Source organism: Bubalus bubalis, chromosome 21, assembly GCF_019923935.1.
Source record: "Bubalus bubalis isolate 160015118507 breed Murrah chromosome 21, NDDB_SH_1, whole genome shotgun sequence".
Taxonomy (NCBI): domain Eukaryota; kingdom Metazoa; phylum Chordata; class Mammalia; order Artiodactyla; family Bovidae; genus Bubalus; species Bubalus bubalis.
In genome coordinates this window covers 16194739-16212194 of record NC_059177.1, presented here as the reverse complement: position 1 = coordinate 16212194, position 17456 = coordinate 16194739, and the positions used below count along the sequence as shown (strand labels likewise).

Below are 17456 nucleotides of genomic sequence, written 5' to 3'. Positions count from 1 at the left end.
ATGAAGGTTAACTGAGATAATCAGGTAAAGCATTTCTATGGTGCTGAGGCCAAAGTAACAACTAACTTCTCAACAAAGGTTCAAACAGTTTCTCTTTAAAGCTAGGTTAACATTCTCCTTTCATTTTACACAACAACCTTTCCTACCCACATGAACACTAGAGGCTTAGGCCAAATTATCACCCACCACTTAATATCAACTTGAGGTAATTACAAATCCAAGAATTTATAATAAGCTTACAAAATATTCCATGCTGGTATGTATCGAAACTTACCCCTTAATACCCAAATGGCACCATCTAGGCTTCCACTTTTTAGAAAAATTTCTGCTGCAATATTCACAATTTGACATCTTGATGCTAACTTCTCAGGCCCTATAAGTCCTTTTAAACTTGTAAAATGTATTTTTAATTCATATAGTTTATCTAAGACCTTCCTTCCCTAGAGTAAAAAAAAAAAGAACACTGATTGTTAATCATTTAGAATATTATAGAGATACAAAGTCACTGAAGATTATATAGAAGGTAATTATGCAATTTGAATCATTCGAGACTGATGGCTATCAAACTGCTTCAAGACGCTCTCCTTAAGCCCTTTCCAGCTCAGCCATGAAACGGAAAAGGAAGGGGAGCAAGCAGGACTTTGCCTCATTAACCACTGGGCATCCTTTCAGTGGATCTCCCTTCATCTGTTTTAGTCAGTGAGCTTCCTTTTTAAAGACCTCATTTGGCAAAAAGATTTCATGCCTTAAAGTGGAAAACTACCCATTATATGTTCTTGCTCTTCTTATGTTGATCACCCTGAGACCCAGGAGGGAGACTGAATGAAAAGATAACTTAATATAAAATTGAGAAAAAATGATAGTGGGGAAAAAAGGGGATAAGATTGTTGGCTTAAAATTGTTTTTCTGAGTCAATAGGCTAATAGTTTCACATAGTCTACATAAAGACTGTCTCTAGGGTAGACATTAGAAATTGGATATGTGTTATTATTTCTATTAGGGTCAGCAAAATTTTTCTATAAAAAGCCAGATAGAAAATGCTTTGGGCTTTGCAAGTCACATTTGGTCAGCTGCATATTCTTTTTGGTTGTTTTTAAATTTCTAAGCCTTTAAAAATGTAAGAAACATTCTTACATTTTTAAAGCTCATGAGTAGTATAAAAATAGGCTGTGGGCCAGATCTGGCTTTTAGTTTACAGACTCTTGTTTCATATTATATTATACGCTATTTTGAGTCAGGTCCATATTATGATGTCAAAGCACTTTCAATCTGACTGCATTAAATGAGTGCATTTTTCAAGGGATACCTTAAGTTTAATTCCAATGGTTTTACTTTATGTTCATAAAGGAAGCTTTATTAAAAATTTTCATTTACATTTCATTAAAAATTCAGCTAAGTAAGATAACAAATAAAATACTCATTCTGAATAAGATAGTGAACATTTAAAATTAAAATATAGGCACAAATTCACCAACCACTTATATCTTAAATAAAAACAACCAAATAAAATTAAAATATACTCTGAAATTAAAGCAGAATCATTCTGAGTTTTAAAAACAACTTCCCTACTAGGTAGTCCTCAAATTCTCAAGCATTAAATACCCAAGAAATTAATGCTATGATAGACCTTAAGCTAGACTGTGAGAAGGGGGACAAAGTACATTTTGTCCAGTCCAGGTGCTCTTGAAGAGCTTGGAAACTGGAGATCTTCTGTACAATGATTATTTTAAAATGTTCTTCTTTAAAAAAATTTTGAATTTTGTATATGTACATGAGTGACCATGTACATATTTAATGTCCTTAAATATTATTTCAATTGTGAAACAACCTCTTCATAAAAAAGAAGGAAGGGGGGAGGGAGATAGGAGGGAGGTTCAAAAGGGAGAGGATATATGTATACCTATGGCTGATTCATGTTGAGGTTTGACAGAAAACAACAAAATTCTATAAAGCAATTATCCGTCAATTAAAAAAACAAATTAAAAAAAAAAGAAATGGAAAAACTAGAGAATCGAAAGCGAGGAAACAACCTGCATTTGACTTCATAGAAATAAACCAGTATAAGAATTTTTTAAAAAAAGAAGGAATAAAAGTTATGTTTTAATAGTTGATTCAATAGCAACCTCACTCTCAACTATCCTACTCTCCATATCTCAGCACTTCTCTCCCTACTTTGGATTTTCCTGTCCTTTACTTCACTTTATTGAATCTCTCACTCTACCCGCACCTCAGGGAAGTATACCTCAGGTAGTACAATATGGTCTAGAGTTGCTATACTGCTTCTATGATGAGCTAAATCTCAAAGGTAGACATGAAGATACCAACAGTGTTCCAGGGAATCCTAGGAAGTAATTTTAAAGTAGTTCTATTAATTGTATCTTGGGCTCATCTTAAGAGAGGTCTTCAAAAACTGTAATAGTACCAATACTCAGGAGTTGGCAAAATATACTGAATTGACAGGTGCTTCAAGTAAAAATGATATTTAGCACAGCTTCTTAAGTATTCCCTATACTGAGATTCTTCTTAGTAGTCAGTCTCATGCCACCTCCTTTCCACATGTTCCTAATACACCACCTAAGTGAAGTGAAGTGAAAGTCGCTCAGTCGTGTCTGACTCTTTGCGACATCATGAACTATACAGTCCATAGAATTCTCCAGGCCAGAATACTGGAGTGGGTAGCCTTTCCCTTCTCCAGGGGATCTTCCCCACCCAGGGATCGAACCCAGGTCTCCCGTATTGCAGGTGGATTCTTTACCAGCTAAGCCACAAGGGAAGCCCAAGAATACTGGAGAGGATAGCCTATCCCTTCTCCAGGGGATCTTCCCAACCCAGGAATTGAACTGGGGTCTCCTGTATTGCAGGTGGACTCTTTACTAATTGCTGCTGCTGCTGCTGCTAAGTCGCTTCAGTCGTGTCCAACTCTGTGCGACCCCGGAGACGGAAGCCCACCAGGCTCCCCTGTCCCTGGGATTCTCCAGGCAAGAACACTGGAGTGGATTGCCATTTCCTTCTCCAATGCATGAAAGTGAAAAGTGAAAGGGAAGTCTCTCAGTCGTGTCCAATTCTTCACGACCCCATGGACTGCAGCCTACCAGGCTCCTCTGTCCATGAGATTTTCCAGGCAAGAGTACTGGAGTGGGGTGCCATCGCCTTCTCTGCTTTACCAACTGAGCTATCAGGAAAACCCAAAATATCACCTAATAATTAATTTACTGTCTGAGGCTCAATTTGCCCCTGTAGTGATAATCAGCAAAATTTTAACATTCAGGGTTAACTTATATTCTATACAAAAATGTAAAATGAACACTCTACAGACCAAGCCCAAACAAAAATTTAGTGAAGTACCTTGGACCACTGCAACAGCTTGTGATAGAAGTACATAGCACTGATTCCGATTCTTCCCAGCAAAGTTTTATCTACTTCACTATTCTGCAGATCTTTGCTAACTGAAACACAAAGTAGATACACGGAAGAAAATGAAATAGTCACTTTGAATGATGGAAAAGGCAAATTTAATATGGAATTAGTGATACTACCACAAAGACCAGGTGTCAGCAAACTACAGCCCATGGGCCGAATCTGGCCCGTGGCCCGTTTCTGTATAGCCTGTGAGCTTCTAAGAACAGTTTTTATTTTTAAAGGGTTGTTTGAAAAGAACACTATGTGACACAGATCATATGCTGTGTGTGCAACACCTAAAATATTTACTATCTGCTCCTTTACAGAGTTTGCCAACCCTGATAGAGAATATAGCAGTGAAGGGCTCACACACACACACACAGAAAAGTCTCAAAAACACATGAATTTTATTGACTTGCAACAGTGAAGATAGTAACAATGATCTCAAAATTCAGATTCTCCACTATAATTTGCTAGCAATAGTTTTACCAATCTGAATGAAAAGAAAAATAAGAACATGAAACATGTGATATACTGACCTTTTATCACTTTTTTATCATTATAATCTAAATTAATAATAAATAGATGGAAAAATTTATAAAGAAGAAATAGTATCTAAATCCTGCAATATTAATTTATCTTCAACATGGAAACTATTAGGAGCTTTATATGTTTTGAACACTGTCCCAGTCAATCTATCAATCAGTAAGAAAGAACACTGTATCACCCTAACATGCAGTACTCTGACCAAAACAGCAACATTTACCTGTTTCAGCAAATTCACAAAATGGAACACCTGGTTGCTCTTCTTTACAGTCTTTTGTTAGTGTTTCAGCAATACAAGCACAAAACCTCTGGAAATCTGCAAATTTTTCACAGCTCATTTTTATGTTAAGGTATACATTTCCCAATTTGGTCCAGTCACCTTTTTCTTTACAATGCTATGAGAATTATTCAAAACAAAACAAAAAATGTAAGCTGTTATTTATGCAAACATATTATGGGGCAGGCACATGTAGGCATTACAGAAATTAATAAGACATGATCTCTGCAAATCTTATATAAGCTTCCTGGCAAGTGTTATAATAGCAGTAACATGTTACTGTACAATTTGCTTTTCTGACCATGGCAAAGCCTATAAAAGTTTCAGATGTCAACGTACACTTGTTTTAATTATTTAGTTCCTAATGTCCTTAATGACATCATCCCCAAACCTGGAATACACAGTGGAGATAGATTTTTGGAGAAGAGATGACTAGCAGCACGATTTGAGCTGCCTCCACAGTAATACATTATTTTATTACTGTTAGAGATTGCATTTTACGATTATTTGGCCATTTGTGATTTGGGGACCATACACAATTTTGGGCATTACACTTCTTCTACAAAAGGACCAAGAAAGTAAATTTCAGTAAACTTACTATCTTTCTATTATTTTCTAAAGTAAAAGTTTTCTATACCAACAAAATATACTGTTTCAAGGATATAAATATTAATTTAGACTAGATCAACAATTACTAGAATGAGTATAAAAATGATCTTCAATTAAAAAGTCAAGTCATCCTGAAAGTCCTCTATTTCTTATTCAGACTTTAAATGCTTGGAGAGCACACAGTGACCATGGCTTTGCCCTGTCAGGTCACATACTGTCCATTTAATATGATCACCCATGGATCATGACAAGAAAGCCAACTCACTCATGCACTGAAGGAGTCTACCTAGTTATAAGAATTAAAAGCCAAGCTATAGATTACTATAGCCTAACATACGTTAATTTTAAACTGAACAACTATGTCTAGAATGATTTTTAGAATAGGTCAAACTCTAGAAATTATGTTTGCAGTTGAAAGGATTAACTTGTAAGAAATTAAACTTCTTTTCCTTCTCTTCTCTGTGAAACAGCTGCATTTGTAAACCTTTTTCTAAAATTGGGTTACTATTCAAAGTTTCTTTGTTGTTACTGGTTTTCAGAGTTCCCAGCTATGTATTTAAAAGATAAGCATCAATGGCAACTCACTCCAGTATTCTTGCCACCAACCCTCCCCCAAAAATAAATAAATAAAAGATAAGCATGTACCTCTATTTCATTCAAGGCTGCCTCTAAGTCACATTTCCAGTTCTTTTTAAATTGCCTCATGTGTAACCTTTAACAACAGAAAAGGGCTAATTACGTTCACTCCCCCAAAGTCAATATTGCTCCTAATTCATTTGTTAACTTATACCTAAAAGACTGGAGAAAGAGAGAGTAATATGCTATAAAAATTCTTTAGTGCTAAATAAAATGGTAATTGCAGTTACCTTACTTAAACTATTTCCTCCTGAACCACAGGCAATGAGAAGGAAAAACAATTTCATATGAAACCGTACTTTCACCCAACTTGAAGACAGAGAATGTCAAAGCTTCAAAATAATTGTGAATACAAAGAGGAAAAAAAAAAAAGCAAAACCAATCCTAGCACTTGCTCTCTGCGGCTCTCACTCCACCCTCACTGCTCCAGAAGGACATGAGGCAAGCAAACACTAACCACAACAAACCAAAGCAAGCAAACCAAAAGTATCTGTAGGGGAGAACCATAGCAGGAAACTAGCAGAAGGACCTAACAGTGACTAAAAATTACCATTACAAAGTCCACACCAAGCTTGAAAATGCTAAGTAGAAAACGTGGGTAGATGAGAACATAAATGACACAGAAGGAATTTATAAGTGTGTGTGATCTGAACAAAGCAAATGTGAAATGCATAGATAGCTTCAGGGAGAGGGAAAAAAAAAAAAAATGAAAGACGTAGGCTTTGGCAACTGGGAAGAGAAGAAAAGGTGCAAAGAGCAGGGTGCCAATAAACTAATAACACTGTAGAAGAGCCAACTAGGGGGTCAATTTTGGTAATTAGTCCCAATGTTTCATAAACTATTCCAGAGCATTAAAAAGGAAGGACAAGTTCCTAACTTTTATCCATTCATCTGCTGATGGTCACTTAGGTTGTTTCCGCTGTCTTGGCTATTATAAACGGTGTTCCATGAACACTGTGGTGCACATATCTTTTCAAATTAGAGGTTTCATCTTTTCTGGATTAATGCCCAGGGATAGCACTGCTGATCATATGGCAACTCTATTTTTGGCTTCTTAAGGAATCTCTACACTATACTCCACAGTGGCTGCAACAATTTCCATTCACTCCAACAGCGTAGGGGGGCACCCTGTTCTTCACGCCCTCTCTAGCATTTATTGTTTGTAGACTTTCTGATGATGGCCATCGTGACTGGTGTGAGGTGGTACCTCACTGCAGATTTGCATGTCTCTGATGATCAGCAATATTGGACATCTTTTCATGTGGGCCATCTATATGTCTTCTTTGGAGAAATGGCTAATTAGGTCTTCTGTCATTTATTGACTGGGTGGGTTTTTTTTTTTTTTTTTTGGTGTTTTTTTGGTATTGAGTTATATGATCTGTTTATATACTTTGGAAATTAAGCCCTTGTTGGATGCCTCATTCTACAAATATTTTCCCCCAGTCTGTAAGTTGTCTTTCATTTTGTTCATGGTTTCCTTTGTTGTACAAAAGTTTTTAAGTCTGATTAGGTCTCATTTGTTTATTTTTGTTTTTATTTCTTTTGCCTTGGAAGACTGGTCTAAGCAAATATTGCTACATTTTACGTCAGAAAATGTTTTGCCTATGTTTTCTTCAAAGATTTTTACAGTGTCATGTCTTATATTTAGGTCTTTGAATCTTTTTGAGTTTATTTTTGTACATTTTGTGAGGTAATGTTCTAACTTCACTGATTTACATGAAGCTGTCCAACTTTCTCAACACCACTTGCTGAAGAGACTGTCTTTTCTCCATTGAATATTCTTGACTCCTTCACTGAAGATTCTTTTGTGATTCTATATAAATTTTAGGATTATTTGTTCTAGTTCTGTGAAAAGTGTCATGGTTAACTTGATTGAGAACGCATTAAATCTAGATTGCTTTGGGTAGTATGGCTATTTTAACAATATTAATTTTTCCAATCCAAGATTAGTAGTATTGTTTTAAATTGCAAAATATTGGGGACAACTTAAATACCCACACATTGACTGAATAACCAGAAGTACGTTCAAACAATGGAGTACGTTTGTCTTTATTAAAAAACAACAAATTTCTCTCCAAACTGATTTAGACTGATCTCCAGGATATACTGTTTGAGTGAAAAGAGCAAATTTGAAATTCGTTATATGCTACACTGTGTATAACAAAGAAGTTGGTATAAGAAAATATATAAATATCTGCTCATTATAAGAGGATAACCCCCAAAACTGAAAGATTGGTTACCTCTAGTATGTAGGTGGAAAAGGGGTGAAGAGGAGGGGGAAACAGAAATGGTAGAGCAGGGATAAGGGGGAGCAACATTTCTCATCGTATCTGTTTATACTGATGGTTACAACCAACAGTAGTATTTCACATACTTTCCCAAATCAAACAGACTACGATGTGGGATAACTGAAAATATACTACAAACAGTAATAAATCAATCTAAATGCTCTATAAATGAATAATCACACTGAATGGGTATGGGGGAAAAAAGGGAACGGATAAAACGGCACTAGAGCAAATTCACAGGGGCTCCTCAGGTAATTTTGATATTTTCACGACATCTGTCAGACACCCTCAAACTACTATTAATTTGTTTGGATCTAACCTCTTAATAAATGCTACTGTTAATGTATTTCTTTTGGCCTCTGGATACTAGTGTGGAAACTTCTGTATTAGAGGATTATGAGAAATGAAATAAATGTGGAAGTGCCTCTGAAGGAACTTTCTGGGCTTTCTCAAGGAGTTTTCTGGTTGGCATCATTTGCACTTTATCAAATCTGCCTTTGTTAAAATGTTATGGTTCATTTAAACACCTAAAATTTGTATACTTTTCTCTATGTATGTGACACTTTAATACAATTTTTATCAAAGTCATGGCTTTCCTTTTTCTCAATACAAGTATGTTATGGTACTACCCTTGTAATTATTATAGGTTTTTTTTTTTTTTTTTTTTTTTTAAGGCCTTTTGAGGCTCATAAGCGAAACAGAGAAAGCAAACAAGTCAGAGAAAGAATGAAGTAGAGACCTTAAAATATTTTACCTAGTTAACATGACAAGAAGTGAGTGAAAGAGAAAGAAGGATTAAAGTAATTTGAATACATGTAAGAGAGTGCATTAAGTAGAATTAAGTAAGTTGTAAAACAGAGCAAGAGAGTCTTTACATTTGATCTGCCAGGTAGCGAGATGAAATCAGGTGATGAAAAAGATTTGGTGAGGCTGGCCAGGAGGGTTAGCTAGAGGCAGATGATGACAACGTGACCAGGCCATAGCCAAGAGGGCGAGAAGGACTTTGGTGGGCATATGAAGAATGATAAGTACTTTGTCTTCATCCTTTTTAAGTCCCCACCAAAATACATATATTTTAGTCCTAATTATAGTGGTTTTCTTACCTGGATTTCATTTCCAGAACTGCAGTTATTTCTTGCTTGGAAGCCTGTACTTGGTATAAAAGCTTAACAATATAGTTAAAGTGTTCTGGGTCAAGTACCATCCCAGCTTCAATGAGCTGTGGAAGAGGGTAAACAGTAGTCATTCTTTTAAAAATGTGAAACCAATGTGTGTGGGAAAAACTAAGAGACTGATGGAAGAAGTGAAACATGGAGACAGAATTAAAATTCATTAAAAAATCTGAAGCATATTTTTCTTCAAATATTTGAGAACCACCATAAGACACCTTACATCAAGAATTTAAAGCAAAAATGAAAATAATACTTCTGAATTTAAACTTGAACATTAGTCCTTTTCTTCAAGTTATGTCAACTACTTTATCAATCGAACCTCTTGCTTGGTACTAATTCTGTCTTTTATTAAGTATAGCACTGTTGTTATACTGTATACCTGATGATAAAATCCCTGAGACATAACAAGTTGAGGTTTTCTACAATGACTTTAGGTGATCAGTAATTTCTTCTTTTTTTTAAAAAAAAATTATCTATCTTCAATTTTACTGTGCTATATCAATAACTGACATACAGCAACTATATAAGTTTCAGGTATACAGCATAATGATTTGATTTACATATATCATGAAAAGATTACAATAATTTTAGTGAACATCTACCACCTCATATACACACAAAATAAAAGAAAAAGGAAAAAATTTTTCCTTGTGTTAAAAACTCTTAGGATTTACTCTCTTACCAACTTTCATATATAACATACAGCAGTGTTAATTATATTCATCATGTTGTATAATACATAGGGATTCCCTGTGGCTCAGTCAGTAAAGAATCTGCTTGCCATGTAGGAGACCCCACTTTGATCCCTGGGTTGGGAAGTTCCCCTGGAGAAGGGAATGGCAACCCTCTCCAAAATTTGTGCCTTGAGAATTCCATGGACAGAGGAACCAAGTGGGCTGAAGTCCATGGGGTCACAAAGGGTCCGACACGACTGAGTGACACACACACAGTTCTTATTTCTCTTATAACTGGAAGTTTGTACCTTTTACCACCTTCGTCCAATTTCCAATTTCCTTTATGCTTCTGGTAACCAGAAACCTTATTTCCTTTTTTGCAAGTTTGTTTTTTGAAGTATAATTAACTTATAACACGATGTTAGTTACTGGTGCACAACATGGTGATTTGACATTTCTATACATTACAAAATGATAACCATGATAAGTTTAGTTACCATCTGTCACCATACAAAGATATTACATTATTACTAACTATACCATGCCATACATTTCATCCCTGTTACTCAATTCTTATGTAACTGGACGTTTGAGTAATTCCTGATTCAAAAAATTTCCAGGCAAGTAATTTTGTCAAGTTTTGTAATGTGAAACTAGAGGTATTCACTGAAATATCTGTTCATCTGCTAAAATGGTTCCAATGCTGCTTCCTAAAGAGAATGGGCGGGAAGTGGGGTGTTTTCCTGCTACAGGCCTACTCTGAAATGAAATGCTGAGTAGTACCAAATACTAAGAAATATTCAACAACAGTAAAAATTTTAATATACTTTAAAAAATGTAAAAAGAGATGTGGTTTTGATTCCTGTGTCTTCAGGATCCCCTGAAGCAGGAAATGGCCACCCTCTCCAGTATTCTTGCCTGGAGAATTCCATGGACAGAGGAGCCTGGTAGGCTACAGTCCATGGGGTCACAAAGAGTTGGACATGACTTAGTGACCACCACTTAGTAAACAACCACCACCACCATATTCTTATCCATCTACCATGTTTGGTAACAGTGTCCTATTTATACATCGATTTGTGTACTTATTTTTGTTATATATGACCTCAAATCTTTTTGAAAAAGAAAATTTTCTTCAATCATTCTTAAGAAGTAGAGATGAGGATGGTTCATGAATTTGTAAGAAGTCACCTGGCATGCTTGCTGCTGCTGCTAAGTCACTTCAGTCATGTCCGACTCTGTGCGACCCCATAGACAGCAGCCCACCAGGCTCCCCCGTCACTGGGATTCTCCAGGCAAGAACACTGGAGTGGGTTGCCATTTCCTTCTCCAATGCATGAAAGTGAAAAGTGAAAGTGAAGTCGCTCAGTCGTGTCCAACTCTTCGTGACCCCATGGACTGCAGCCTACCAGGCTCCTCTGTCCATGGGATTTTCCAGGCAAGAGTACTGGAGTGGGTTGCCATTGCCTTCTTCAACCTGGCATGCTTAGAACTATTCAATTAAGGGCAAGGCCTGTTAGTCACTGGAGTCTGTTACTAAGTCCTACTTCAGGAGAAAAAGAACATTTCTGAAAATATAATTCTTTGGTATAAAAAATGTGAGTTAAAGGCAACTTAAGAGTAAGCAGAAATAAAAAAAAAAAAAGAGTAAGCAGAAATCACTATTTTATTGGTTATTCACTATTAGAGAATAAAATGGATAAAACAAAAAAATCATACCTTGCAAAAGATATTAATTAAAGCAGGTACAGCATTCCTTAATTTCATAGTTGCCACATACTCAAATATTTTTAGTAATATTTTCAGAGCAGGCTGGATAAAACAAAAATATTACACTCATTTTCATGTCTTACTTCAGTATACTTTAAGTTTCTCAAATTTGTTTATGCTGAAAAACACAAGTGTTCTCTAGGAAGTATTTAACAAATAGGAATTTAACTGCTAAATTATACATATAAGAAATGTATCAGAGAAATTAACTTAAAATATTAGAAAAATGTATTTTCAGGTTACTTACCAGCATCTTAATCATTATGCAGAGGTTCATGACCTGAAATACTTCTTTCAATAAACAGTGTTTGAGTAAAGAACTTAGAAGGTCATTTAATACTTGTAAATCAAAGTGTATACCTGGAAGAAACTTTCTGTAGTACTCCATAAACATGCTTGCTGAAAATGATGAAATACATAATAAAGTCATTTGCTGCTTTTAAGATTCATCTCTCCTAAATTAGACAATTTTTCTATATTTAAAGATCAAGTAGCATTAACTCAATTTCTTAAAAGATACACTTCCAGTATCAGAAATATTTGATGAAAATACATTAAAGCAAAAGTTAAATGGCAACAACATGTCAACCAGGATGTTAGGTACTAGATTGGGATCTAACTCATGTGCTATCCACAAAAAATAGGACCAAACTGCCTCATACATCATGGTTTCAATATGAACTCTGAGGGAGCCACACTCTCAGGGGGACTTCAGGTAGTGGCCTGTTTAAGAGTGGAAGCAGACTATTTTGACAAATACCCCTTCTTTCTGTTTTAACCCCATCAACATGTTGACCCTGGGGATATTTTTAGTCTAGTTTATGATATGAACATTCTCCTAAAAATTATAACACTGATTGATTTTCACTGAAAAAGTGTTTCTTTAAAATTTATTTTTAAGAAATTATTTATTTTGGCTGTGCTGGGGCTGGGTCTTTGTTGCTGCATAGGCTTTTCTCTAGTTATGGCAAGTGGAGGTTACTATCCAGTTGTGGTGCGTGGGCTTCTCATTGCAGTGGCTTCTCTTATTGTGGAGCATGGGCTCTAGGTACCGAGGCTTCAGTAGTTGTGGCACATGGGCTCAGAAGTTGCAGTTCTTGGGCTCAAGAGCAGACTCAACAGTTCGGCTCATGCGCTTAGCTACTCTGTGGCGTGTGGGATCTTCCCAGACCACAGATCCAACCTGTGTCTCCTGCATTGGCAAGTGGATTCTTTACCACTGGGCCATCAGGGAAGCTCTGAAAAGTCATTTCTTAATGGACTCTTGCATTGCCTCACATTTTAGCTACTGTGAATAATGCTGCTATAAATATGGGTGTGCAAGTATCTTTCAAGACCCTGCTGTCAATTCTTTTGTGTATATACCAGGAGAAGAATTGCTGGATCATATGGTAATTCTATTTTTAATTTTTTGGGCAATTGTCATACTGTTTTTCTACAGTACTGTACAATTTTACATTCCTTCCCGTAGTGCATGAGGGTTTTAATTTCTCCACATCCTAACACTTTTTTCTTTTTTTGATAGCAGTCATTCTAATGGGTGTGAGGTGGTATCTCAATGTACTTTTGATATGCATTTCCATTAGGTCTGGTGATGTTGAGCATCATTTTACATGCTTATTGGCCATTTGTGTTTCTTCTTTGGAGAAATGTCTCTTCAAATCCTTCGTCTATTTTTGAATCAGGTTTTGTTGTTGAGTTTTAAGGGTTCTCTATATATTCTGGATACTAATCCCTTATCAGATATATGATTTACAAATATTTTCTCCCATTCTGTGGGCTGCTGTTTCATCTTGCTGATACTGTCTTTTAACACACAAAATTTTCAAATTTTCATGAAGTTCAATTTATCTATTTTTTCTTTGTTGCCTCTGTCTTTGGTGTCATATCCAAGAAATCATTGCCAAATCCAATGATGTGATGTTTTTGTCCTCATGCTTTCTTCTCAGAGTTTTATTGTTGTAGGTCTTACATTAAGGTCTTCAATCCATTTGAACTAACTTTTGTATACAGTGTTAGTTAAGGGTTCAATTTTACTGTTTTGAATTGTGTATATTTAGTGTTCCCAGCATTATTAGCTGAAAAAAATCTATCTATTGCTGGTGAATGATCTAACATCCTTTTAAAAAACCATTTGATCATATATGTGAGGGTTTCTGTCCAGGCTCTCTATTCACTTCCATTGATTTGTATGCCTGCCTTTATGCTAGCACCACACTTTTCATTACTATAGCTCTGGAGTAAGTTTTCAAGTTACGAAGTATGAGTCCTCCAGCTTTTTCTTTTTCAAGATTATTTCAGGACTTCTTGAGATACCATATGGGTTTTTGGATGGGTTTTTCTATTTATACTGAGTTATTGGCATTTTGATAGAGATTGCATTGACTCTGCAGATCTCTTGGGAGTAATGACATTCTAATAATACTGAGTCTCCCAATCTATGACATGGGTTGTTGTTGTTTGGTTGCTTAGTTGTGTCTGACTCTTTGTGAACCCATGGATGCTTCCCTGTCCTTCACTTCTTCCTGGAGTTTGCTCAAACTCATGTCCACTGAATTGGTGATGCCATCCAACAATCTCATCCTGTGTCATCCCCTTCTGTTCCTGCCTTCTATTTTTCCCAGCATCAGGGTCTTTTCCAATGAGCTGGCTCTTCTCATCAGGTGGCAAAAGTACTGGACTTTTAGCTTCAGCATCAGTCCTTTCAATGAATATTCCAGTTTGATTTCCTTTAGGACTGACTGGTTTGATCTCCTTGCAATCCAACAGACTCTCAAGAGTCATCTGCAACACCACAGTTCAAAAGCATCAATTCTTTGACATTCAGCCTTCTTTATGGTCCAACTCTCACATATATACATGACTACTGGAAAAACCATAGCTTTGACTATACAGACCTTTGCTGGCAAAGTAATGTTTCTGCTTTTCAATATGCCATCTAGGTTTTGTCATAGTTTTTCTTCCAAGGAGCAAGTGTCTTTTAATTTCATGGCTGCAGTCAACCATCTGCAGTGATTTTGGAACCCAAGAAAATACAGTCTGTCAGTGTTTCCACAGTTTCCCCATCTATATGCCATAAAGTGATGGGACTGGATGCCATGATCTTAGTAATGACATTTTAATATTACGGAGTCTTCCAATCTGTGAACATGGGAGGTGTGTCTTTAATTTCTCTTTCAGCAATGTTGTGTAGATTTCATTGTACAAGTCTTTCACTTTCTTCGTTAAATTAGTTTTTAAGTATTTTATTCTTTCAAGTTATTGTAAATGCAATTGTTTTTGTAATTACCTTTTCAGGGTGCTCAATTTCAGTATATAGAAATGCAAATGATTTTTGCATGTTGACTTGGTCACTTATTAACCCTAACAGCTTTTCTCCCCTCAGAATCTTAAGTATTTTCTACATATAAGGTCATATCATCTGCACACAGGCCACTGACTTCTTCCTTTCTGAAATGGATGCCTTGTCTAATTGCTCTTGTGAGAACTTCCATCTCTGTGTTGAACTGAAGTGGTGAAAGCAGGCATCCTTGCCTTGTTCCTAATCTTAGGGGAAAAGCTTCCAGTTTTTTGCCACCGAGTATGGTAAAGTAATGATCAAAATTCTCCAAGCCAGGCTTCAGCAATATGTGAACTGTGAACTTCCAGATGTTCAAGCTGGTTTTAGAAAAGGCAGAGGAATCAGAGATCAAATTGCCAACATCCACTGGGTCATGGAAAAAGCAAGAGAGTTCCAGAAAAACATCTATTTCTGCTTTATTGACTATGCCAAAGCCTTTGACTGTGTGGATCACAATAAACTGTGGGAAATTCTGAAAGAGATGGGAATACCAGACCACCTGACCTGCCTCTTGAGAAACCTATATGCAGGTCAGGAAGCAACAGTTAGAAGTGGACATGGAACAACAGACTGGTTCCAAATAGGAAAAGGAGTACGTCAAGGCTGTATATTGTCCCCCTGCTTATTTAACTTATATGCAGAGTACATCATGAGAAATGCTGGGCTGGAAGAAGCACAAGCTGAAATCAAGATTGCCGGGAGACATATCAATAACTTCAGATATGCAGATGGCACCACCCTTATGGCAGAAAGTGAAGAGAAACTAAAAAGCCTCTTGATGAAAGTGAAAGAGGAGAGCGAAAAGGTTGGCTTAAAGCTCAACATTCAGAAAACGAAGATCATGGCATCTGGTCCCATCACTTCACGGGAAATAGATGGGGCAACAGTGGAAACAGTGTCAGACTTTATTTTTCTGGGCTCCAAAATCACTGCGGATGGTGACTGCAGCCATGAAATTAACAGAGGCTTACTCCTTGGAAGGAAACTTATGACCAACCTAGATAGTATATTCAAAAGCAGAGACATTACTTTGCCAACAAATGTCTGTCTAGTCAAGGCTGTGATTTTTCCAGTGGTCGTGTATGGATGTGAGAGTTGGACTGTGAAGAAAGCTGAGCGCTGAAGAATTGATGCCTTTGAACTGTAGTGTTAGAGAAGACTCTTGAGAGTCCCTTGGACTGAAAGGAGATCCAACCAGTCCATTCTAAAGGAGATCAGTCCTGGGTGTTCATTGGAAGGACTGATGCTGAAGCTGAAACTCCAATACTTTGGCCACCTCATGCGAAGAGTTGACTCATTGGAAAAGACTCTGATGCTGGGAGGGATTGGGGGCAGGAGGAGAAGGGGACAACAGAGGATGAGATGGCTGGATGGTATCACCGACTCGATGGACATGAGTTGGAGTAAACTCCGGGAGTTGGTGATGGACAGGGAGGCCTGGCGTGCTGCGATTCATGGGGTTGCAAAGAGTCGGACATGACTGAGTGACTGAACTGAACTGAACTGACTGATGGTGTTTACTGTGAGGTTTTTCAGATGTGGCTTTTTAAATGTTGAGGTAGTTTCCTTTTATTCCTAGTCTGTTGAGTGTTTCTTTTTTTTAATCAATGAAAGGGTACTGAATTTTGTCAAATGCTTTTTCTGCATCAACTGAGATGATCATGTGTTTTTTTCCATTCATTCTGTTTATGTGGTTACTTGGACTGATTTTTGTATGTTAAACTACACTGTACTCTAAGAACAAATTCTACTTGGTCCTGGTCTATGATCCTTCCAATTCTGGTTGCTAGTTTTTGTTGAGGAATTTTATATCAATGTGTTCCCTCCTCTTCAATTTCTGGGAAAAGACTGAGAATTGATATTAGTTCTTTAAATGTTTGGTACAACTCAACAGTGAAGAGTTCCTTCTGGTATATGCCAAGCAGCAGTAGTTTTACACAATGGTTTTAATCAGACAACTTCTGGAAACAGGATTTTATGTGGAAATTCAAATATCAAACAGATAAAAATGAACCTATGGTTAAATAGTGTAATGGGGAGTCCCACCTTCTCAGTACTTCCCCCTTGTGAACTTGTCAACTTGACAAATATTAAAGCTTGGTTCCTTCCTTGTGGGACTCACAATATAGTAGGGGGAGATGGGAGCAGAGAATGGGATGAGGCTGTGGAGTCAGATAAGGGTGTAATGGAGGAGATAATCCTATTTTCTATGACTAGGCTTTGAAAGATGAATAGGTCTTTGCTATGGGGAAGTGGGATAAAAGAAAGGCATCCTAGGTAGAAGAGCAGCGCCTTTTCTATTATAGCAGAGCTTGGCCTGTTTACCATCTGAGCCACCAGGGAAGCTTCCCTGATAGCTCAGTTGGTAAAGAATCTGTCTGCAATGCAGGAGACCCTGGTTCGATTCCTGGGTACGGAAGATCCACTGGAGAAGGGATAAACTACCTCCTCCAGTATTTTTGGCCTTACCTTGTGGCTCAGCTGGTAAAGAATCCACCTGCAATGTGGAAGACCTGGGTTCGATCCCTGGGTTGGGAAAATCCCCTGAAGGGAAAGGCTACCCACTCCAGTATTCTGGCCTGGAGAAATTCCACGGACTGTACAGTCCATGGGGTCACAAAGACTCAGACACGACTGAGCAACTTTCATTTTGGCCTGTTTAGGGAACTGCAGAGAATGATTGATATGCATTAGCAATAAGCTGCTGCTGTGGCTGCTAAGTTGCTTCAGTCATGTCTGACTCTA

The 17456-nt window shown here is 37.1% G+C and overlaps 1 protein-coding gene across 9 annotated transcripts in view; it reads right to left on the bottom strand.

Moving 5' to 3' along the window:
- TOPAZ1 (testis and ovary specific TOPAZ 1) overlaps window positions 1-17456 on the bottom strand; it is a 61489-nt gene that overhangs the window by 13378 nt on the left and 30655 nt on the right. For all 9 annotated transcript variants that reach the window (XM_025272931.3, XM_044933930.2, XM_044933931.2 and 6 more), the window contains 7 exons: window positions 11619-11770; window positions 11321-11413; window positions 8859-8974; window positions 5477-5543; window positions 4166-4340; window positions 3346-3446; window positions 275-440 (listed from right to left, as the gene is read on the bottom strand). In XM_025272931.3, coding sequence (XP_025128716.3) covers window positions 275-440; window positions 3346-3446; window positions 4166-4340; window positions 5477-5543; window positions 8859-8974; window positions 11321-11413; window positions 11619-11770 — 870 coding nt within the window. The remainder of the gene's footprint in view (window positions 1-274; window positions 441-3345; window positions 3447-4165; window positions 4341-5476; window positions 5544-8858; window positions 8975-11320; window positions 11414-11618; window positions 11771-17456) is intronic.